General features: G+C 45.3%; 1 protein-coding gene across 1 annotated transcript in view; it reads left to right on the top strand.

Moving 5' to 3' along the window:
- The window catches only part of LOC115459366 (nck-associated protein 1-like), a gene marked incomplete at its 3' end in the record, with an annotated part of 67,655 nt that overhangs the window by 14,013 nt on the left and 30,630 nt on the right, over positions 1–23,012 (top strand). Inside the window, exons 2-3 of the mRNA XM_030189203.1 lie at positions 3,320–3,430; positions 20,059–20,151. Of these exons, the coding sequence (XP_030045063.1) occupies positions 3,320–3,430; positions 20,059–20,151 (204 nt within the window). The remainder of the gene's footprint in view (positions 1–3,319; positions 3,431–20,058; positions 20,152–23,012) is intronic.

Below are 23,012 nucleotides of genomic sequence, written 5' to 3'. Positions count from 1 at the left end.
GTACTATTTTGAGGCAGTACTACCAAAAAAAAAATTAAGGAGATATTACATACCAGGTGCCAGTGTGCAGTTTCTAGGTGCCATGGCAACGTAGCATCTGAGATTTGTCAAGCCCTGACATAGGGCCTATATTATTTTGACAAGAAGAGGAAATGGGTAGTCTTCATAGATTTCGGTTTCTAGTTGATGGCTGAAGGCACCAGATGGAAATGGGTTTTTTTTTCTGGGTCCATTTATTCTATTGTTAGAATCACAGGAAATATTGTGAGGCTATTCAGATTGATCTTGTTTGCTCTTTCATTTTTTAATCTTCCTCATACAAATCACTATTTTGCTACTGTCATGAATGTTAGAAGAATCACCCAAATAGTGCTTTAACCTTTAGCATGAGGAAAGGGAGTGCACAATATGGGATGTTGGGAATTTAGTGTGAAAATATTTAATGGCAGAAGACTTTTCTCTACAAAGAAATTCATGTAGATTGCATTTTTTAAAAACATTTTTTTCTGTATTTAGCATCCTACCCTCTGTTAAATTTTGGATATTATAATGATGGAGCACTGCTGTTTTGTTCTAGCTGCTCATAGGTATATAGCTGATAGAAAAAAAGTTAATCTGTGAGCACAAATATGTCAGAAGCCATGGTCCTGTAAATCTGCTAGAAGACATATTGCAGAAAATGACTGAGCACTGCCAGTAATTTCATGATAATTTTGTAAGTTGCATTGTAGAACAAACATGTCTCGTCTCCCCCCCCCCCCCAAAAAAAAAAAAAAAAATCATGTGTTTTTGTCATGGAGTATTTCTTGTTAATTTCTTAGAATGTTTGTTATTGACAATATTGAAAAGTCACAGGGGAATCCAATCCATTCCTGCAGGACTTTAAATTGGAAGAATCTTTACTACTCACATTCAGAATGTTCAAACCTGACCCAACAGAGTGCAATAACAAAGGGTCCTATGAGCCCTATGAGTTTTGTTAGTAGCTACTTCAAGTGAATAATTAGTGCATATAATTTTGAAGTTTTCTTTATTACTTATTTAAAAATATCAAACTGGGGGTGATATTCTAGTTCTAAATGTGAGATGCCATATTGATCTTTTGCTGTCAAATTCCTGATCTCTCTAACTTTACTAGTTTGTTATGCACATTCCCCCCCCCCCCCCCCCCCCCAAGATGCTTACCAGTGAAATTTAATTTGTGTAAAATAAACTTCTACAGTAGGGGCCCTGTTTACTAAGCAGCGTTATAGGCGCACTAACATTTTTAACATGGATTAACCATGTACGTGCCTACAATATCCCTATAGGTGCCTACATGGTTATTGCTAAGTGTAGGCGCACTAAAAATACTAATGCACCTTAGTAAACAGGGCCCTAGGTATGTTGGGTGATATTTTTATTTAATAATGTATGTGTACCCAAACAGGAATTTGTATGTGTGTAGTGAGGGGAGGTGTCTTAATACTAGAATTTTATTGCTTGTTGATATACTATTGCATGTCATCTTGTTTTTTGTTTTTTTTGTTTATAAGTTGGATATTTTATTACAGGATGAATTTTATTTTAGATTCGTAAAATTGTTTATTCTTATCCTTGGTTTCTTTTTTTTCAGGTATGTAAAGTTTCACTGACTAGTTTCTTTCCCCTTTTCTAGTTACGTTCTATATTTGATAATGATGATCTCCTTTCCCTTTCAAAAAATCCAGTGACCATGACATGTGCTTCAAGATGCACTTGGTCATAATGGTATAATTTCACACAACAGGAAAATATTCTACATGTAATAATGCTGGTTGGTTGATACTAACAACCTAAGGTTATTGTTGCACCATATAAGGGCGGATTCTATATATGGTGCCTAGAAAATCTGCCTAAGTGTATTCTATAAGCAGCATCTAGATTTAGGTGCAATATACGCTTAGTTGACATCTGTGCTGCTCCATGTATACCAATGAAAACATGGTGTAGATTTAGGCAAAGAGGGCCGTATTCTATAATAGTGCACATAAATTTTGGAATGCCCATTTCCCCACCCAAAACCACTGCCCTTTTTACCTGCATGCATTAAAATTTAGAAACTATGCATTACAGAATACACTTAGCACACACAAACTTTAATTACTGTCAGTTGGTGCTGATTATTGTTAAGTGCTATTAACGCTGATTGTCTTAAGCCAGTTAAGTTATGTGGATTGTTATAGAATATGCTTGGATTTCAGCGCAGAATGCTAGGCACGCTACATAGAATCCGGGAGTGTTAGTGTTTATCTTGTTTTGCTGAAAACGTACAGTTTATTTTTCACTATCCTAATCATGACGTATGATCAGAGTTTTAAAAAAATCTATGTTTATGTGTAATTTTCTCTCTCTTTGTTTAAATGCTTCCCCAGCAAGGACAAGTTTGGAAGGTTTGCAAAGCTTTTTACCTTCCCTCTGACCGCTTGCCCGCTTTCAGAATCAGACTCATACTCCATGACTTCTTTCTCTCTAATCCACAGCACAGCTATAGAGATCAGTGAAGAAAAGCTAAGTAAACATTAGCATTCAGTAGTTCCTTGCTGTAAACCTTATTAGATCCACATAATTTTAGAGTTTTGCATGGAACACTGGTGTTTCTATGAGAGCTCTTTGATTTAATGAATAAATTACTAGAGAAGTATTATCAACCATCTCTTTAAGGCAAAACTTACCATTGTCAAATACACTCTAATTGAAAAAGATACAGCAGAATTAGAACGTTCCCAACTTAAGAAACTGGCACAGTACCTTGCTATTATGTAAAATGGGATAGTGTTGGTATTTTTATTTTTGAGAGTATGGTGAATTTGTACTCTCCTGAAGGTACTAGCTATGAAAAAAGAAAAACTATTTATAAATTGAAACACATTATTTTGTTTCATGTAGGATACATAAACTTATTACCACGTGCTTAGCATTCTTGTTCATGGATGATGGCTCAGTTGAATTTTCCAGCTATTATCTACAGATGGTTCACAACCCTACCTCAAAAGTTGACTAGAAGTAAAATATATATATATATTTTTTTCTTTTAGGATTGAGCTTTTCCCCTCTCAGCTGTTTTGCACTAACTGCTTTAAAACTTCCCATACATTTTTTTCAGTAGAAGAACATCTCTTATTCTTTCTGCCATTGCATATTCCAGCTGTGAAACCCTGCACTCTGCCTACTCATTTTATCACTTGCTCTCTGAAAGCCAACAAATATCTTTCTAGTTTCTAACTGTAGTTTTTATTTTTAAAACTTAGTGTTTAATGAAAATTATATTTGTTTTATGTTTTTCTTTCTTTATATGTAGGCATGTGGGGATCCCAAGGCAAAACCGTCATATCTCATCGACAAAAACCTGGAATCTGCTGTCAAATTTATAGTCAGAAAGTTTCCTGCTGTAGAAACTCGCAACAACAATGTGAGTAACCCCATGTCTATGTTTATCGATTTGATCTTTTGCTTGATTTGCAAATATACAGATTACTAAAAGTCCTTGCATGAAAAGCCAAAAGCTAAATTAAAACGGACTTTATTGATTTTTCTTTCTCAGTACACCATGATGTATTTAAGTGAAAAATCTTGTTCAGACTTGATTTTAGTTGGGAATAGAGGTGCTTAAGACACCTAGGGCCAGATGCACTAAACCTAATGAGCCAGCAACGTGGTTTTTAAACTAGTTCTAGCCAGTTTACCAAGCAAGTATTTATAGGCATGGTGGTATAAGATAGTCATTAAAAATCAAGGTGATGATTATTTCCTTATATCTGCTAGACCAATGAGGTGTGTCCTACCAGTAGGTGGAGGTAGAGAATTAAAATCTTCCGGTGATATCACCGGTATCTGGAACTCTCCAGTATTTCTCTACTTCCAGCAGATGGTCTAGGTCTGAGTTGGTGATGATGGTTTGGTGTGGACCCAACTCCCTGGGCTACAGTTCACTGCTTTTAGTCTGCTGCTTCTGGGGCTTGGACCACGGCCCTTACCCACAGTTGAGCCTGGAGGTTTCCATCCTCCTGAGCCCCAAACCTGGTCCATGGGTTGGTGCTCGGTGAGACTGTTTTGTAGCAGTCCTCGTACAGTCCCTACCAGTGGTGTATGTGTGGGTGTGAGAATATGCTTTCCTTGGTGAGAAGCCAAAGTTTGGTCAACTGTGCTTTGGCTTTATTTCTCTGGCAGTTCGCTGTGGGCTAAAGCTACTTTAAAGAAAAAGAGAGAGAGAGAAGTAAAATATATGGAGTTTGGCTACAGGTTTTACTCCAGCAGTGCAGAATGGTGACCAGTAAGGCACCAGTGGAGACTGGGCCCCATTGAATGCAGGGCCAGGTTACAGCAATATCATCCCCAGGTGAGCCCAGAGAATGGACACAGGAATTTTGTGGGGATCTCATGATTCTTAGGAGGCCTCAGCAGTTCTGCTTTTGGCAGGAACGGCAGCCACTTTTGTCTTCGACCCACTAGTCTGTGGGCTGGAGTGAAGATCAGAAAGGAACTGTTCTTGCCCTGTTATTATTATTAGCATTTGTATAGCGCTACCAGACGCACGCAGCGCTGAACTCCTGATACAAAGAGACAGTCCCTGCTCAAAAGAGCTTACAATCTAAATAATACAGACAGACAAGACAGTTACGGGTGAGGAAAGTAATGGGTGAGAAGTAGACTACACAGGATCACCTCTGGGAAAACGCCTGGATGTGCCCTAGGGATCTTGAGTGGCCCAGGGGAAGGTATACAGGGGCTCTGAAAGGGAATCTGAGCTAGGGATGGGTATAGGTGGGGAGCTTGGAACCTGGGGGGATGGTATGGGGGAGAGATCTGAACCAGGGGGAGGAAGAGGAGGGAGTTTAGATTACCTGACAGATCTACTTGTTCCTGCTGATATTCAGCCAGGACTCACATAAGTATCTTATGCAAGTCTTGGCTGAATGTTGGCTGGGACCCATATAAGTGCCACTGACCAGCATGTTCCCAGGCCTGGATATTCAGTGCTAGTGCTCTGCACTAATTATCCGGGTCTGATTTAGCTGGTAGCAGTTTTATTTTTGATCACTTCCTCTGGAGAATACTGCAGTAAGGAGGATAGTGGGGTGTTTTAGATCTCTATTTTCAGAAAGGATTCACATGGGATGAAACTTCACTAATGGATTGATCAATACCTTGGTTTCAGAAACACATTAATCACAAGTGTGTGTCTTATTATTTGGGGTAGATTTGTTTTCCATCAGTGTGTATTTTACTCGCTTTATTAGATGTTTCTTTAAACAGCCTTTTTTTTTTTTTCTGTTCACCAGTGGGACACATCAGATGAGTCAGTAGTTTGGAAGAAGTGTACTAGAGTAACTCATAGCTCATTAGATTGTGCTATATAGACATTTGAACTTAGAGGGATATAGAGAAGCAGGGCTTTTTTTTGAGGGGGTACTGAGTACCGGCACCTTTTCCATTGTGTGCTGAAATTGGCCCATGGTCCGCAAGTTTTAATGAAAGAGCTCAGGCTCTACACACCAATTCTGCCTTGTCATAGATTCTGTGACTGGTTGCAGGGGTCCTGGCTATTGTGGGATGAGTCCCTCAGTGATCACCTCATCCCTGAAGGGTGGCCTGACATTTGAGTACCGGCACCTTTTTTGCTAAAAGAAACACACTGTAGAGAAGTGGTTTTAATGTAATTTTTGTGATTAGCTGTGTACTACTTTTGTATTTGTGGGTATATATCTGATTCATAGATGCAGCAAACTGAGAGAGAGAGAATTGTACAGTGAGGACCAGAAAGATTGTCTTTCCCAAGGTCATACAGCATTACAGTTCCAGAAGCTGTCCTTGCATTTGGTTCAATGCTGCCATACCACCTCCCTAGTTAATCTTGCACAAACCTGGCACTAGTCTCCTCTGGTTCAAAAAACGGTGTGAACTGGAGCTAAAAAAAACCTGTAAACTTTTATGTTTATCAATTGTAATTGCAGCCGAGCATTTTAGCAACTTTCTTTACGCAAATCATTACTTTATGGTGTTTTGTTAAACGCTGTGCTCATATTTTCCACCACTGTGTTAACACTTGAATGTTTACTTTCCATTTTTTCTTGTCTCTCTCTTTATTTATTTATTTATTTATTTATTTTTTGCTCTTATTTTTTTGTACTGTTGTGCTCTAAGGAAGTGGTTGAAGAACTTTTGTTTTTACTGTATTATGTTTGTATCTACATTTTATTTTGCATGCTTAACGTGGCTTTGCCTGGATATTCTGTTTGGTAAGTTCCAAATTTCCAAAGCATATTGTGTTTGTAGAAGAGCTTAAAGACTATCGTATTGGTTCATTTTCCTCTGTCTTCCATGTCTTCCTCATGCTGACATTTGCTTATATCTTGGTCTTGCATCTTTAACATTTGCACATGTAATCACATCTCTTTCCTAATGTCTTAATTTGATCACAGGATCTGCTAATAACTATGGTTTTAGCACTAATGTTTACTAAAGAGCTACCCTTTTAATCTGCAGTTATGTAATTCTAGATCACAACAAAAGTATGCAGCAGTAAGTTTTCATCACTTGTTTTTTAATGTACAATCTGACTGAGACGGAGAATCCCATTTTGTTTGCTAGGAATTAAATTATGTCCCAATTTGGCATGATTCAGCTTAAATAACAGCGTTTCCCTTGTTTTTTTGTGTGTGAGAGGGGGGGAGGGGGTTGGTTTGTTTTTAAATTGTTGGTCATCCTTGTAATTTGTGTGCAATTCAAAGGGCACAGTATATGAGAATATAACAAAAATTCTGATTTTAGGGTTGACTTGTATGGAAGACAGGCAGTGTCAAGTTTAATTTCAAATATCCTACAAAATTCAAGGAGTTGAACTATAGCATGAAGGCTGAGGTGACTGTTACAGATTTACTATCACAGATTTTTTTTTTCAATATAAATTGCGAGTCTACACTATCTGTCCACCCCCCCGCCCCAGTTTACTAAGCCGTGCTAGCGCCAACACAGCCCATCCAATCTGAATGTGCTGTGTTGGCATTGCAGCGTGGGAGCCGGTACTGCGGCTTAGTAAACAGGGTATGTGTCCATTTGCAAGGCCTTTATGGATTTGTAAACTATCCACAATGATATATATGTGTGTATAATATATATATATATATATATATATATATATATATATATATATATATATATATCCTATAAATTAATTCTCATCTCCAACGTTCTGAGGCTGCCTGGAACCGTGGATTCTGCCGGATGTGGTCTACTTCATGGAGTAGATCAAACTGACGTCAGCAGCAGCAGCAAACAGCGACACAGGCAGGGGGAGGAGTAGCAGCCAGGGGGAGGAGTATCCTCCCCCTGCCTAGGAATCACTCCAGACTGGCTGCCAACCTCTGAGTTCTGAACCACCCGTGCACACTAACCGCCCTCGAAAAGCTGCCGCTGCCCCCCTGCTCGGAGCTGCAACAGCCGCAGCACCGGATTGCATCCTGCACCCCTCCCCCACCCGCTCATTGGCCTCCGCCTGCCCCAGGAAGATAATATGCAAATCTATGCGCAGGGCTCGCCGGGAGAAGCGATGTGGCGTTTGCTGGGTGAAATCACTGTCCCTTCCCACTTCCCGAACTAGGTGAGGCAAATTCGCCGCCGCAATTTACTGTGCACCCCTCCCCCTTCTGCTTATTGGCTTCCGCCCCTACAGAAAGATAAATATGCAAATCTGCATTCAGGATTCGCTGGGAGGAACGAAGCGGTGTCTGTACGGCAATATACACCCCCCCCCCCCCCCCCGCCAAACCTCCCGACCTAGGGCGGCGAGACGGCAAGCGACTGGCTGCGGCGACTGTCAAATGTGGAGGAGGCGGGTGAGGGCTCAGGGCGGGGGTCGGTGTCCACTGGCGACTCGGAAGACGGGGGAGGGAACGACCAGCGGGTCCGACTACAGCGCATCCGTCATCCCCGTTCACTCACAACAAAGCAAGGAAACCTATGAGATGCTGCAGGACGTTTCATAGACAGGAGTGGAAGACAGCACAGCAAGTCTACTGTAAGCAAGGAAGCCCATTGGTAAATCTCTGTTGCCACTCCCCTACGCTGCCGTCATTGCCATACACTAAAAAATAAGCAAACCTAGGACCTCCTGCTGCACATTGTCGTTTTTACATTGCTGATACACAGTGCGTTAAAATGTCAAGGACAAAAGGAGAGGGGAGATGACAGACCCTGCAACTGGGAGGGAAGGGGAGGAGGGGAGAGGGAGGGGAGGGGGCAGGGGGGAGGGAGGGGGGACCCTGTAACTGGGAAAAAGGGAGGGAGGGGGACCCCCCCAGCAACTGGGAGGCAGGGGGGGACCCTGCAACTGGAAGACGGACTGGAGGGGGGGATGATGACCCTGGAACCGGGAGGGAGGGGGGACCCTGGCACATACTCTGTCTTACACACACACTCGCACCCAGTCTCACTCTCTCTCTCTCACACACACACATTCACTCTCTCTCACACAGTCACTGTCACACACACTCAAACATACACACTCCAAGGAAAACCTTGCTAGCGCCCATTTCCTTTAAAACAGGAACGGGCCTTTTTTTACTAGTGTGTATATGTATGTATGTAATATATATATATATACACACTTTTTTTTTTTTTTTAATTGTTAGAATTGTTATTTTGCACCATCTTTTCAAAGGAGTAAAACAGATGGCAACATTTAGATTGCTGAGCTCTTTGCCAAAGGTTTCATTTTATTTTTCTGTAAGGCTAAATTACTCCTTGTAGAATTAGCATGCATCTTACAATAATGTGTTTTTAAGTTTCTAGGCATTAGAGCATCAGGGGGAAAGGTGTTTTAATAAAAAAAAAATATTCATTATCATCCTGCTAGGATGAGTAGCCTGATGGTTAGAGCAGCAGACTGAGAACCAAGGGACCAAAGTCCAAATCCCACTGCATCTCCTTTTGATCTTGGGCAGGTCATTTAACTCTCCGTTCCATATCATCAAGCTGATCAATCCATAGACTGGTGGGTTGTGTCCATCTACCAGCAGGTGGAGATAGAGAGCAAACTTTTGCCTCCCTATATGTGGTCATGTGCTGCCGGAAACTCCTCCTGTATGTTCTCTATCTCAGCAGGTGGTGGTCACACACAGCAGCAGCTCTGGCTAGGCCTCCAAGCCTAATCCTTAGGTTTTGTTGAGGCCTGGGGTTGAGGGCTCTTTTGAGCAAGTGCAAACCTGGTGGTGCCAGGTCCCTCCTTTTCTCCCCCCTCCCGCTGGCTCCGTTTAAAAAAAAAAAAAAAAAAAAAAAAATATTTTTAAACGTCTTTAAAGGCGTTTAATTCGACGTTTCTTTAAACGTTCATTGCAGCTACTCACTGGGACACCAGTTCGTTACAGCTCGGAGCGGCAAGCAGGTAATTTTACCTTTTTATAGCGGGCAGGGGGTTCCCCGATTCTTCTCCTCGTGGCAATGGCGTCGGAGGGCGAGGGCGCAAAGGGTCGCTCCCCGGATCGCTGGAGCGCTTCTAGAGGGGATGCGGGGGTTTTACAACCTGATTCGCCCTTGATGGGTGATAGTTTAGTGACCGATGAATGTCCCGGTCGTTCCTCCGGCGTGGCGGTTTTTTCCCGCCATAAACGCCCATCCCCCGCTCCTCGCCTCCGCCATCTTGGCCGGCCACGCGGCTCGGACGGCTTCTTCGGGGCCGCCCTTGAGGTTGGAGACATTAATGCCATGAACGCCCTTAATTTGGGCGACGGCACAAAAGCGGCTAAAGTTAAGCGCCGTTCTTCCCGCGCGGCTCCTTCACGGAGTTTCGCGCCGGACGCCATTTTGGATGCACAGTATGTCTCTCCCCCGCTATTGCGAGCGCCGGTTGAGAGTGCGTCTAGGGCTGTTGCCCAGGCTGCGGAAGTGCACAGTCTGGGGGGTTTCTCCCCCGAGTTTGTTTTGCTGCTGCATCAGGCTTTCCTCATGCAAAACGCTGCCCCTGCTCCCTCTTCTGATAGAGGTTGAGGTTCCCAGAGGTAAACGCCCTCGGGTTGATTTCCAGGCCTTGGAGGACTTTTGTCTCCTCCGATGTAGATGAGGGCAGCGTGTCTGAGGTCTCCCAACGATCCTTTGCGGATTCCTTGGAGGAGATAGATCCCCGCTCGGATGGAGCGGATGACCCCTCTGCAGCGCGGCTTTTTAGCCCAGAGGATTTGCCCAACCTGTTGTTACAGGCCATGGACACTTTGAAGATTTCCTCTCCGGAGGACGTCTCTCCCTCAGCCCCTGTTGGCTCTGCCATTATGCTGGGGACGAAGCGCCCGCCTAGAACCTTCCACGTGCATGATGCCATGCACACCTTAATTGCGGCTCAATGGGATGTCCCGGAAACGAGCCTTAAAGTGGCTAGGGCTATGTCCCGCCTCTATCCTTTGGCTGTGAGTGAACGTGAGGCCTATCTGTGGCCTACCGTGGATTCTTTAATCACTGCGGTGACTAAGAAAACGGCGTTGCCGGTGGAAGGTGGCACGGCCCTAAAGGACGCCCAAGACAGAAGATTGGAGGCGGCCTTAAGGTCGTCCTTGGAGGCAGCTGCTTTAAGTTTGCAGGCCTCAGTTTGCGGCTCCTATGTGGCCAGGGCGTGCCGGACTATGGTGCAGCGGGCTTCCCCCTCGGATCATTCCTTGAGGGCTGATTGGCCGGCCCTGGAATCGGGCTTAGCCTATTTGGCAGACTTGCTGTATGATGTCTGGAGAGCCTCAGCTAAAGGCATGGCTCAGACAGTCTCTGCGCGGCGGTGGCTTTGGCTGAAACATTGGTCTGCTGACCACGCCTCTAAATCCCGCCTGGCTAGATTGCCTTTTAAAGGCAAGCTGCTCTTTGGGGTCGAGCTGGACAAAATCGTGACCGATCTCGGCACGTCTAAGGGCAAGAAATTACCAGAGGTCAGGGCTCGGGTTAGTACTCGTCCCAATACCTCCATACCGCCCGGGCAAGTCGGGTTCCTCTGCCCCCTCTTCCTTCAAGAGGAATTTCTCCCCCAAGCAGCATTCCTTTCGCAGAGACCGCCGTCCCGGAGGTGCTCCCTCCGGTCCTCCCCCAGGGTCTCGTACCCAATGACGGGGCCTTGGTCCACGCCCCAGTGCAGATTGGAGGACGGCTGTCCTCGTTTCTGGGCGAGTGGACCACTATAACTTCAGACGCGTGGGTGCTGGAAGTCATCAGAGACGGCTACAAGCTAGAGTTCTGCCAACCCTTAAGAGACGGGTTTGTACTCTCTCCCTGCAAGTCTCCGGTCAAGCTGTGGTAGTGCAGCAGACCTTGGACAACCTGATCCGCCTGGGTGCGGTCGTTCCGGTGCCAAAAAATCAGATTGGCAAGGGACGTTACTCCATTTACTTTGTGGTTCCAAAGAAAGGAGGTTCTGTCCGGCCTATCCTCGACCTCAAAGGGGTCAATCGGGCCTGGAAAGTGAGGCACTTTCGCATGGAGACTCTCCGCTCTGTTATAGCGGCAGTGAAGGCAGGAGAGTTCTTGGCTTCCTTGGAAATCAAGGAAGCGTACCTGCATATTCCCATCTGGCCTCCTCTCCAACGCTTTCTGCGTTTTACAGTCCTGAGACGACACTTCCAGTTCAGAGCCCTCCCTTTCGGGTTGGCTACTGCTCCGCGGACCTTTTCCAAAGTAATGGGGGTCATAGCGGCCTTCCTGCTAAAGGAAGGAGTACAAGTCCATCCTTATCTGGACGACTGGTTGATCCGAGCCCCCTCTTATGCAGAGTGCGGCAAAGCTATGGACCGGGTAGTTGCTCTTTTGAGCTCCCTGGGATGGATCATCAACTGGAAGAAGAGCCAGCTGCGCCCGACTCAGTCCCTGGTGTATCTGGGAGTTCGATTCGACACCCAAGTGGGCAGAGTGTTCCTGCCAGACAATCGGATTGTCAAGCTTCAGGCTCAGGTGGGACTAGTTCCTAGTAGCCTCTCCTATTCGGGCTTGGGACTACGTGCAGCTGTTGGGCTCTATGACGGCCACGATGGAAGTAGTGCCCTGGGCCAGGGCTCATATGAGACCACTACAGCTATCTCTGCTGCTGCGCTGGACTCCGATGTCGGAGGATTATGCTGTGCGCCTTCCCGTGGACCCAGCAGTGCGCAAGGCGCTGAGCTGGTGGACGCAGACAGACAAGTTGTCTGCAGGATTGCCTCTGGTGACCCCGGAGTGGATGGTCGTCACGACAGACGCCTCTTTGATGGGCTGGGGAGCCCACTGCTTGGGAAGGACAGCGCAGGGGCTCTAGTCTCCTGCAGAGGCAAGTGGTCTATCAACCTCCTGGAACTCAGAGCCATTCGCTTGGTGTTATTGGAGTTCATCCCGGTACTCGTGTTGAAGCCTGTACGGGTCCTGTCGGACAATGCCACGGCTGTGGCCTATATCAACCGCCAGGGAGGTACCAGAGCGCCCCTCTAGCCAAGGAGGCTATGAGTCTTTGCCAGTGGGCGGAAGCGAACCTGGAGCAGCTTTCAGCGGCCCACATTGCCGGAGTCATGAATGTCAAGGCGGACTTTCTCAGTCGCCATACCTTGGAGCCCGGAGAGTGGCAACTATCTGCTCAGGCGTTCTTGGACATCACGAAGCGCTGGGGCCAGCCGAGCCTAGATCTGATGGCGTCATCGGCCAATGGCCAAGTGCCGCGCTTTTTCAGCAGAGGACGGGACCCTCGATCCCTGGGAGTAGATGCTCTTCTCCAACAGTGGCCGACACAAGAGCTCCTCTATGTGTTCCCGCCCTGGCCCATGTTGGGCAGGGTGCTAGACCGGGTGGCAAAGCATCCCGGCAGGGTAATCCTGGTGGGTCCGGATTGGCCCAGACGTCCCTGGTATGCGGACTTGTTCAGGCTCTCAGTCGACGATCCTCTGCGGCTGTCAGGGGAGCAGGGCCTGTTACATCAGGGTCCCGTGGTGATGGAGGATCCCTCTCCCTTTGGTCTTACGGCCTGGCTATTGAGCGGCAGCGTCTGAGGAAGAAGGGCTTCTCAGACAAGGTCATCGCCACTATGCTGAGAGCGAGGAAGCGCTCTACTTCTACTGCTTACGCCAGGGTTTGGCGTATCTTTGCAGCATGGTGTGAAGCAGGCTCACTTTCTCCCTTCACTGCTCCAATTTCTTCAGTGTTGGCGTTCCTGCAAGAAGGTCTGGAGAAAGGCCTGTCGCTCAGTTCCCTTAAAGTCCAGGTAGCGGCTCTGGCTTGCTTCAGGGGCCGCCTGAAGGGTGCTTCCCTGGCTTCACAGCCAGATGTGGTGCGCTTTCTCAAGGGAGTTAATCACCTGCGCCCTCCTCTGCACTCAGTGGTGCCTGCGTGGAATCTCAACCTGGTGCTAAGAGCATTGCAGAAGCCGCCTTTGGAACCCTTGTCGAGGGCATCTCTGAAAGACCTGACGTTGAAAGCAGTCTTTTTGGTGGCTATCACTTCAGACAGAAGAGTTTCCGAGCTCCAGGCGCTCTCATGTCGAGAGCCTTTTCTGCAGTGCACTGAGGCAGGAGTGACTATTCGCACAGTGCCTTCCTTCCTGCCCAAGATTGGTTCTCGCTTCCATGTGAATCAGCAGCTCTGTCTCCCTTCCTTTCGTAGGGAGGACTACCCAGAGGAGTACTCCGCTCTTGAATATCTGGATGTGAGACGAGTCATCATCAGATACTTGGAAGTGACCAATGATTTCCGGAAATCGGATCATCTGTTTGTCCTGTTTGCAGGTCCTCGTAAGGGTCTGCAGGCTGCTAAGCCTACAGTGGCAAGATGGGTCCAGGAAGCCATGGCAGCGGCTTATGTGGCCGCGGGGAAGGTGCCGCCTATCCAGCTGAAGGCTCACTCCACGAGAGCTCAGGCGGCCTCGATGGCAGAGGCCGGATCCGTCTCCTTGGAAGAGATATGCAAGGCGGCAACGTGGGCTTCGGCTCATACATTCTCCAAGCATTACCGTTTGACTGTGGCTGCACGGGCGGAGGCCCGGTTTGGAGCTTCAGTGTTGAGGTCAGGGATTTCTATGTCCCGCCCTGGGTGAGTACTGCTTCGGTACATCCCACCAGTCTATGGATTGATCAGCTTGATGATATGGAAGGTAAAATTATGTATAATCATACCTGATAATTTTCTTTCCATTAATCATAGCTGATCAATCCATAGCCCCTCCCAGATATCTGTACTGTTTATATTCTGGTTGAATTTTAGGTTCAAGTTTAGCCTTCAGTTACTTCAGGAGGACTTCGTGTTCAAGTTCTTCTTTCACTTGGATTCTTCAAGAGTTGAGACGACTTTGTGTTACAGTGAGCTGCTGCATTCCTCTCCCCTCCGTTTTACGGGGCTGGATTGAGACATAAATTCTGCCGGCACTCCCTCCCGCTTCGTGCGGCTGTAGGGCAGCTTTGTACCCCTCCCGCTTCGGCGGTGTTAGGGTCAGTCAGCTCCTCCCGCGGTTGCGGTTGCAGGATAAGCCAGATCCCCCCGCATCGGCGGGTGTGGTGTCCCTCCCCCGCTCCGCGGGGATGAGCTGGACGGATTCCCCTCCCCCACTTGTGTGGGGATGAGCTGGGTTAATTCCCCTCCCCCGTTTCGGCGGTGGTGAGCTGGGCAGAGTGTCCCTTCGTGGGTGTAATTCTCTAAGTGCTGAGTCCTGCGGATGGAGCTTTGATATCGACATACTGAGGAGTTTCCGGCAGCACATGACCACATATAGGGAGGCAAAAGTTTGCTCTCTATCTCCACCTGCTGGTAGATGGACACAACCCACCAGTCTATGGATTGATCAGCTATGATTAATGGAAAGAAAATTATCAGGTATGATTATACATAATTTTACCTTTCCTCAGGTGCAAACTCAGATTGTGAGCCCTCCAGAGAGAAAAACCAAAAAAACACCTACTGTACTTGAATGTACTCCACTTTGATAGCTTGCATGTGGTATTTTAAAATAAGCAGGTTATACTTCCCAACCAGCAGATGGAGAGATGTTTCAGTGACATTAATCACTGGTATAAGGAGTGGTACAGCCCTGGAACATGCCTGTATTTGTGTCTACAGTACATGGTGCGAGCCAAACTGGTGCAGCATGTATCTTTTGTCTAGGTCTGTCTCCCCAGGGTGTAGTCTACGGTACTCAGCCCCTAGGGATTCAGTCCAAGGGATCAGTCCACAGGTCTTCCCCTGGTCGAGTGTGGAGGGTTCTGACCCCCTGAAGACCCATGCGTTAGCCCACTGGCTTCTGCTTGAAAGACTGGCCAGTGCAGGATTCCATAGGGTCTCTACCAGTGGGGGTAAGTTAGCTCTCTTTTGTCTGACACTCTTCCCCAGGGAGCCTTGGTGCTGGAGCTCTGGCCTGCTGGCCTCAGCCCTTGTGAATGGAGATGGCTGGCTGGCCGGCCAGTGTGGGTGATAAGGTATCCACTAATTCTTCTTGTATCTGTCTTACCCCTCCCTTCTCCTTCCTTTATGGTTGGAGCAGTTGGATGAATACAGGGAAACCCAATTCTGGTCCCATGGCTGCTGCTTTGCTCTTGAGCAGCTCATTTCAGCTGGTGAGGGACTGTTCTCAATGTTCTTATAAGGGATATGAAGTGTGCCTCCAAGAGTTTGGAGTTTAGGGGCGGGGGAGAGGACACTGCCTTTACTTAGGCATTCTTAAAAAAAAAAAAAAAAACACCTGGCCCTTTGGTCCCCATCACCTACCCCAGCGAGCTATGCTGCACACTTAGTTTAGGAGCTTGTTTCCTCTTCACCTCTGAGTGGGGAGAGCATGGTGCGGCAGAACAGTTGTTGGAACCAGCTCGCCTGGATGTGCTCTTTCCCAGAGTCATGGAGCAGTTTAAAGTACATGTCTGCTCTGGCAGTGCCTTCAGTTTCTGTTTGGATTGTGTCTGGTACTTATGCTGATTAATTCAATGACTGAAATATTTCAGGTGGTCTTTCAGAACTAGGGTGCTAGAGCATCTCCCTGGACAGGGTTGGTTCAGATAGTCGTCTTAGAGGAGGCTGCAGCCTCAAGGGGAGGTTATTGTGAGAGAGCATATTTATTTATTAGGATTTATTTACTTCCTTTTTGAAGGAATTAACTAAAAGCAGTGTAAAGCAAGATATGAAGGTCTGTCCTTCTGTGGCATGGAACCCTGGTCACTGGGGGTCTGTCTTGGCCCATTTGATACTGGATAGCCCATATGACGTGGATAGCTCCCAACCCCACCATAAGGTCCGGGGGGTGGGGGGGCTATCCATTATTCCTGGCTGGTCATAGCTTCCCCCTACCCATCTGCTTTCTTTTTTTTTTTTTTTTTTTGTAAGTTAGTGAGGAGATCTTTTGATTTGCTTGATTATATCATTGGGATGACCAAAATGGAGTGTGTTGTGTTTCCTGCAAAGGAGTGTTAAGGAAATCATAATAGTGCTCCCTGGGGAAGAGGTTTGCCTGTTTTGTGGAGCTGTTATGTAAGGAGGGGCACAGTGTTTAGAGACCTACATGCAGGTGATGTTTTGGTTTCTGCTTAATCTTCTTATCCTGTCTATAGTCTTATACCAGGAATTTTTATACCGGGGCATCATGCTTTGAAAGCACCTCCGTGGGGCCTAGCCTCTGCTGATCAGAGCCATGGCAACTTTCGGCATGAAAAAGGGACAGCTGTTCCACACCACTACAGTGAGTCTGGCTGCTTATGGGGAGCTGTCCGTTACTAGCTTTTAGGTAAACAACCTTGCTGCTTGGGCAGTTCTGTCTCCTGTGTTGTTCATTCAGAATGGTTCAAGGTGGGGCCACAATATTTGAACTGGCTTCTTCGGAATGTTGCTCAGAATAGCAGCGATGGATTTGTTGGTCTTGTGGACCAGTCTCAGCGTTTGTGACAGGGTCCACTGTTTGGAGAGGGCACTGTGTGGATGATCAGTCTCTGAAGGCTGATCTTGTTTTGGGGAAGGCCTCCCTTGCCTTTGAGTACTTCCTCAATACCAGTTATGGATGGAGAAGATCAGGAAGAATATGCATGCTAGTTTTGAACTCTCCTCCCATTCTCATGAAAGTTGTTCTGTTTGGGTCTCACTTATCTCTGAGAGGCTAAATACCTTGTGAGAAGACCTTTTGTCTTCTCAGAAAGAAGTACATTATTGGGCTGTGAATGTCTCTTAGAAGGTGGGCTAAGAGTAGGGTTTTAGTCTCCATCAGCTTAGGGCTGTGCAGCACTTCAGTTCTCACTTTGTCACATAATTACTCAGGCCCTTAGGAGTTATCACTGAACACATTCTGAAAGCTTCAGCTCTCCTGTCTGGGGATAACATTGTCTAGTCTTTGGCTAGTCAATCCCATCTTCTATTTCCTGGCTAATTGGAGGTGAATAATCGAGGGAATGCTCAGTTGTAGTCTTCATTTGGCAGGTAAGGAACCCTGTGCAAAGGTTTATCTTGGGCAGCAGTTCTAGAACTTTGCCCTTCTAGTTCCTGGATTGTAAAGAAATCTTAGGGTATCTTTACATATCAGAATCGGTGGCCTTCAGTGTTGGAGATTCAGGACCCATTCCCAGGATTCAGTTCTTGTATTCTCTCTGGGTGTAGTTTCTGGTAGGTCCCTGATCCCAGGATAGCAAGTCACATGCGTGATACCTGGTGCTTAACACCTTAGGTGTTTTCCGTACTCTGTATCTGTTCTGAGAAGGTGAAATGTTGGGTTGCCCGATTGTGGACCTTGCATTGCCTCGTTATGTCCAGTGCCATATTCAGTGCATGAAGGGAGAGGTTCAGGCAGTACTGCACAACTTTGGAGATGGGTCAAAGTCTCTTGCTACTCCTTAGCTAGCTTGTAGTTGGAATTTGTGCTCAACATGGAATGTAGCGTTACTGAACCATCATCCAGAACAATAGTAGAGCTCTAAGGTAGAGAACCTCTAGCACGAAATGGTCCAAGTTGAGCAACCAACCACCAGAAAAGAACCTTTATGAAAGAGTTTTAAAAAGATTTTAAAGACTGTTATTTCAACATACCTTCTCTGAGAAATGAAGGGTGTATGATGTTGCTATTCATTTTATGTGTTTGAGTTTTTATGTGTTTGTTTTATTGTAATCTGCAATGGATAGTAGATTGTGCGCAATATACATTTTTGAATAAAATAAATGCAGTCATTTTCACTGTGGAGACTGCATTAGCAGGAGCGTAGGAGGATTACTTCTGCCATAGTTCCCCACTGGACTATCAGGGCTATAAGGTAGGACCGGGGAGGGGGCCTACACTGGGTCCATGAGGGGGGTGTTATTTTCAAGGAAGGAGTGAGTGTTTCCAGTGGTGGGGGTGGCTGGGAGCAGAGCCAGCCGTGGCAGGACACCATGGATGCCATAGGGGAGGAAGGATATTCAAGTTAACATTTTCCCCTTTAAAAAAAGGGGAAAATGTTATCTCCATTTATATATGGATGGGTTTATATTTGAGTGTATACAGTAACAGTGCAATTAACTGACAGAGCAGAGAAGCCTTCTTATATAGTGAAACCATGCACTGTCATTTAACTTTTTTTTCACTCTTTATATCATTTTATCTCTCACTATAAATGGTTTGGTGATTATTTTCATTTTGAGAGTTTTGTTTGCTAATAGGTTTTTGTGCTGGTCATGATAAATGGAAGCCCTATAGATGGTTGAGTTAAATTGGAGCTTGTTGAGTTTTTTTCCTTCTATTTTTTTTCTTTCATTTGAAGTTCACATCTATATCTTCCTATAATTTTCAAGTGTGAAGAATTGTTTTTGTTGTGTTTTACAATTTTAATTATTCTGGCAATCCACATTGTGTTGTACTAAAAATGTGGGGCTACATTTTTGTGAATTCAACCAGTCAGTAGCTCATGTAGCGCTTCCATTTTATTTATCTCGGGCAAGGCTAAGAATACAAGAGAATTCAGGCCAACTAGCGCAGTTAATAATGGATAGTCTTGAGTTAACGGCATTTTTAGAGGTGTCTGACTCGGATCAAATTGCCTCTACTACTTTAGTGATAACTTTGTGCCTTGGATCCTAGCAGTGACTGGCTTACAAGAATGTTTTTCAGAAGTAAGGATATTCAATTTATGGGTTGTATTATACAGATGTTTCTGAATGTGACAAAATTTACTCAAAAAAAGAGTTTTTGTTGTTAAAACCATGGGTTTGGGGTTTTTTTTGTGTGTGTGTCTCTCTCTCTCTTTAAATGCTTAGTTAAATTTCAAGGGATAAGAAATATTCTCTATGAACATTATAAAATATCTAATGCTGAGTTGACTGAATTTTGGGCTTCTGTGACTGTGGCTCCAGCCAATGGCCCTTAAGTTAAATCTGTTGGAATTGTACTTGCAATACATATACTCCCCTTTTCTGATATAGCTTCTTTTTTACTTGGGCTGTTTCCTTTGATTTGCAAATTGGATCCCATATTTTATTGTTTTGGTGGACTAGGGTGAAAGATCAGTGGAACTTCTCTCTCTCTTTTTTTTTTTTTTTTTTCTTTTTGCTTGTTTTAATGTATTGAAAATTTATAAATCTAAAAGAAAAAAACAAAAACAAATTCCACCATTGTAGTTTTGAAGCAGCACGTTTTTTGCATAAGTCATGAATTTGACAGAGATGCACTTTGCACCAGAAACACTGGCTGACTTTTGCGTTGTCTATAAACCTGAGTGATTAGTATAAGTATCATCAGTGGATACCAGTTGTATAAAAATGGTTTTCTCCGTGCCTAGTAGATTGGATAATAAAATTGTTTATATACAATTTTGAAATTGGAATGTATTTTATAATTTGATTGCACATTTCTATTGTTGTCATACACTACATACTTTTTATAGACTGCATTGTGTAGAGTATTTGTTGATTTAACCGTTAGGCAATTATATTATTTGTGAAATAAACAGACACACAAGAAACTGTTTCCCCGCCCTCCAGGTCTGCTGCTTCGTTTTTGTGGTGGTGTATTGCAGAATAAAGTTGCTTACTTTAGTGTCTCTCTCTCTAGTTAGTTGTGACTGTAAGCAATAATTATTTATAGATGAAGAAACAAGGAGTGTGTATATGTTTGTCTTATTTTTACAGCAACAGCTTGCTCAGCTGCAGAAGGAAAAACCTGAAATTCTGAAGAACCTGGCTTTATATTATTTCACATTTGTTGATGTAATGGAATTTAAGGTAAGGTTTATCATTAAGAGCTTCCTTTTACAAAGCCGTGCTAACGATGCCCACATGACAAATGAGAGGAATCCCATAGGAATTGAATGGGCTTCTTCTCATTTGCTGCGTAGGAATTGCTAAATATATGTAATGAAATTTCTTAATACTAGTTTTCATTATTGAAATATTGTTTGGTTGTATTCCCTGCAGCTCCCAGGCTTTCCAAAAGTGCTCCCTTTGATAGCACGTATCTCAAATAATAATGGTAATACTAATAATAATTAATTCAATTGGCCTGGCTTCATGCCCTTTGTCAGGAACTAATGCTATTGTAATGTACTCAGTAGAGAATTTCCCTCTAGGCGCACCCAGAGGGCCGGGGACAACAGAGTGCTGGAGCCCCAGGCCAAGGTAGGTTGGGGCAGTCGGGCAGGCCAGTGTGACTGCCATGGGGTAGGGCATGCTGATGACACACGCTGCGTGGCCTTCAGAGCCAGCAGCTGAGCATGGGTAATGGATTATTTTTCTAGTGCTATTCCCTCACCCCCCCCCCCCTTCCGAGTTACCAGATGGCACAAAATTTGCCAGCCCGGTTCGTGCCCAAAAGTAGCCCCAAAAAATAGCCCAACAATTTTTATACCAAAAATAGCTATATAATAAGAATATAATTTACTATTTTCAAACTATCTTCATTTTTCATTTTCATAGTAAGACTTAAAAAATTAATTTGTACAAGCACTTAACTTAAGTATCAAGATCCCGAAATGAATGCTGAGGCAGGAGCAGGAACGCTGTCAACCAGAGAATATGCCCACAGTGTCGCCCAGAGTCCCTCTCTTTCCCATCCCTTATTCAGAAGACCAAACCAAAGATAAACAGTCTCAAAGAGCACTTCATGCCAAGATGGAGGAAAACATTGGCCATTTGTATATCATTCTGTGACTCTCAATTTGCTTATACAGCACAGAATGCTCTCTTTGTGGGAAAAAAAATCACGACACAGCATTAAACACTAGATATTATGTCACTTGAATCATAGGTTTGTAACTGCAAGATTGAAAGTGCACAATCAAGTTTGGCTTCTAAGATAACCAAACTATCAATTAAACTTGGATGAATATGCATTACTGAATATCCTAAAAAAAAATTGTTTACAGCTCGAGACCCACAACCTTAAATCTTCAGCTGTCAATCTTTATGTTCTTATCAGCATTAATAATGGAAAGTTGCAGGTACAACTGAGTACAAAAGAATCTATGAACCCCAAGACACATACTGCAGAACCAATCTCCAACTGATGTTTTATTTATTTAGATTTTGCTCACACCTTTTTCAGTAGTAGCTCAAGGTGAGTTACATTCAGGTACACTGGATATTTCTCTGTCCCAGGAGGGCTCACATTCTAAGTTTGTACCTGAGGCAATGGAGGGTTAAGTGACTTGTCCAAGATCACAGGGAGCAGCAGCGGGATTTGAACCGGCCGCCTCTGGATTGCAAGACAGGTGCTCTAACCAATAGGCCACTCCTCCATGTTTTCTTCTTCTTTGAAACCTCTTGCCCATTCCCTCTGGAAAAAAACAGGGTTGTGGTGAAAAACTGAAAAAGGACTTCACACTACACTCTGAAGGGATGCAGTGTCTATATACAGTTTCAAAAGTAGGACTCAACCAAGGATTATGTAATATTCTAAGACTACTGAGCACAGCAAAATGAGTACACTGCCAATGGGGGCAGCTTGTAATCACTAAACCACTACACATGTAAAGAAGGGTCAAAAAGAAGTGACAAGGAGTTAAAAGAATAATTTATTTTCCTGGTCTATCAACAGTGAGTGAAAATTTCCAAATCAGTCCCTTCCCTTTTTTTTTTTTCCTGGAAGCGGGCAGAAACACTCCCCCCTCCCAAACAACTTATCTTCCCTAGCACTCGCCCCCTTCTCTCCAAGGTTTCTTAGGCTCCCCTTTTCCCCAACCCCCTCCCCTCCATTTCCTTATTCTCTTGAAAACAGTCTCTCCTCCCCCCCCCTTCCTTTCCTTCCCTTCCCTCCCACAGAGTCTCATCAACCTTAGTGCCTCCCCTCATCTTCCTCCTCCCCTATCTCGTCTGTCACTCTGTGCTTTTTTTTTTCCCCTACTTGCCGCCGTTTTGCTCTTTTCCTTTTTCTTCTTGCCATCTTCCTCTTGCTCCAACTCCCCGTTCACATGATCCTTCTCAGGTAGGCCTATTGGTACTTGAGATTCCTCTAGTCCTGTTCCTCCTTTCAAGACACTGCAGTGGGGGTGCCGCTGCAGGCCCGTGCAGAGAGGAAGCAAGACGACAAGGCCGACTGTGCTGTGTCGGCTCTATGATGATTAGAGCTGTTCCTCAGAAGCATGCTGGGATAGCGGCAGCTCTGGAACCTGACAGTCCATCTCTCCCACGCCTCACCATTGGCTAATGCAGGGCAAAACAGGTCGGTGGGTGCTGGCAGGAGGGGATGGATCTGGAGCTGCATTGCTATATTATTTTGTGGAGCCAGGAGAGAGTGGGCTCAGTCGGGCCCTTTAATCATGGAGTTCCTGAATCCCGCTGCACTGGAGCTGGGAGAAAGGGGTTACAATGTGCGGTAGGCTCACGGTATAGAAGGAGAGAGGGCTGACCACTTGCTGTTCTAGGAGAGGGCACCTATTCATTACCCGAATCTTGCGTCTGGCATTTGGCCCCAGCCCGACCCCTAATGGCCTTGTTTGTGGTTGCTAAGGAGAGCCTGGGAGACTCGCCATGATGCATGACTGGCACCTCAGGCTAAGCCAGCAGTAGTTACTATACAACACGAGTTAGTCTTGGGGGGGAGGGGAGGGGAGGGGGCCAAGCATTTAAAGTGATCTTAATCCTGCCTC

The sequence above is a fragment of the Microcaecilia unicolor genome, unplaced genomic scaffold (genome assembly GCF_901765095.1).
Source record: "Microcaecilia unicolor unplaced genomic scaffold, aMicUni1.1, whole genome shotgun sequence".
Classification (NCBI taxonomy): domain Eukaryota; kingdom Metazoa; phylum Chordata; class Amphibia; order Gymnophiona; family Siphonopidae; genus Microcaecilia; species Microcaecilia unicolor.
The sequence above is the reverse complement of the archived record's forward strand: the minus strand, read 5'-3'. Positions and strand labels throughout refer to the sequence as shown.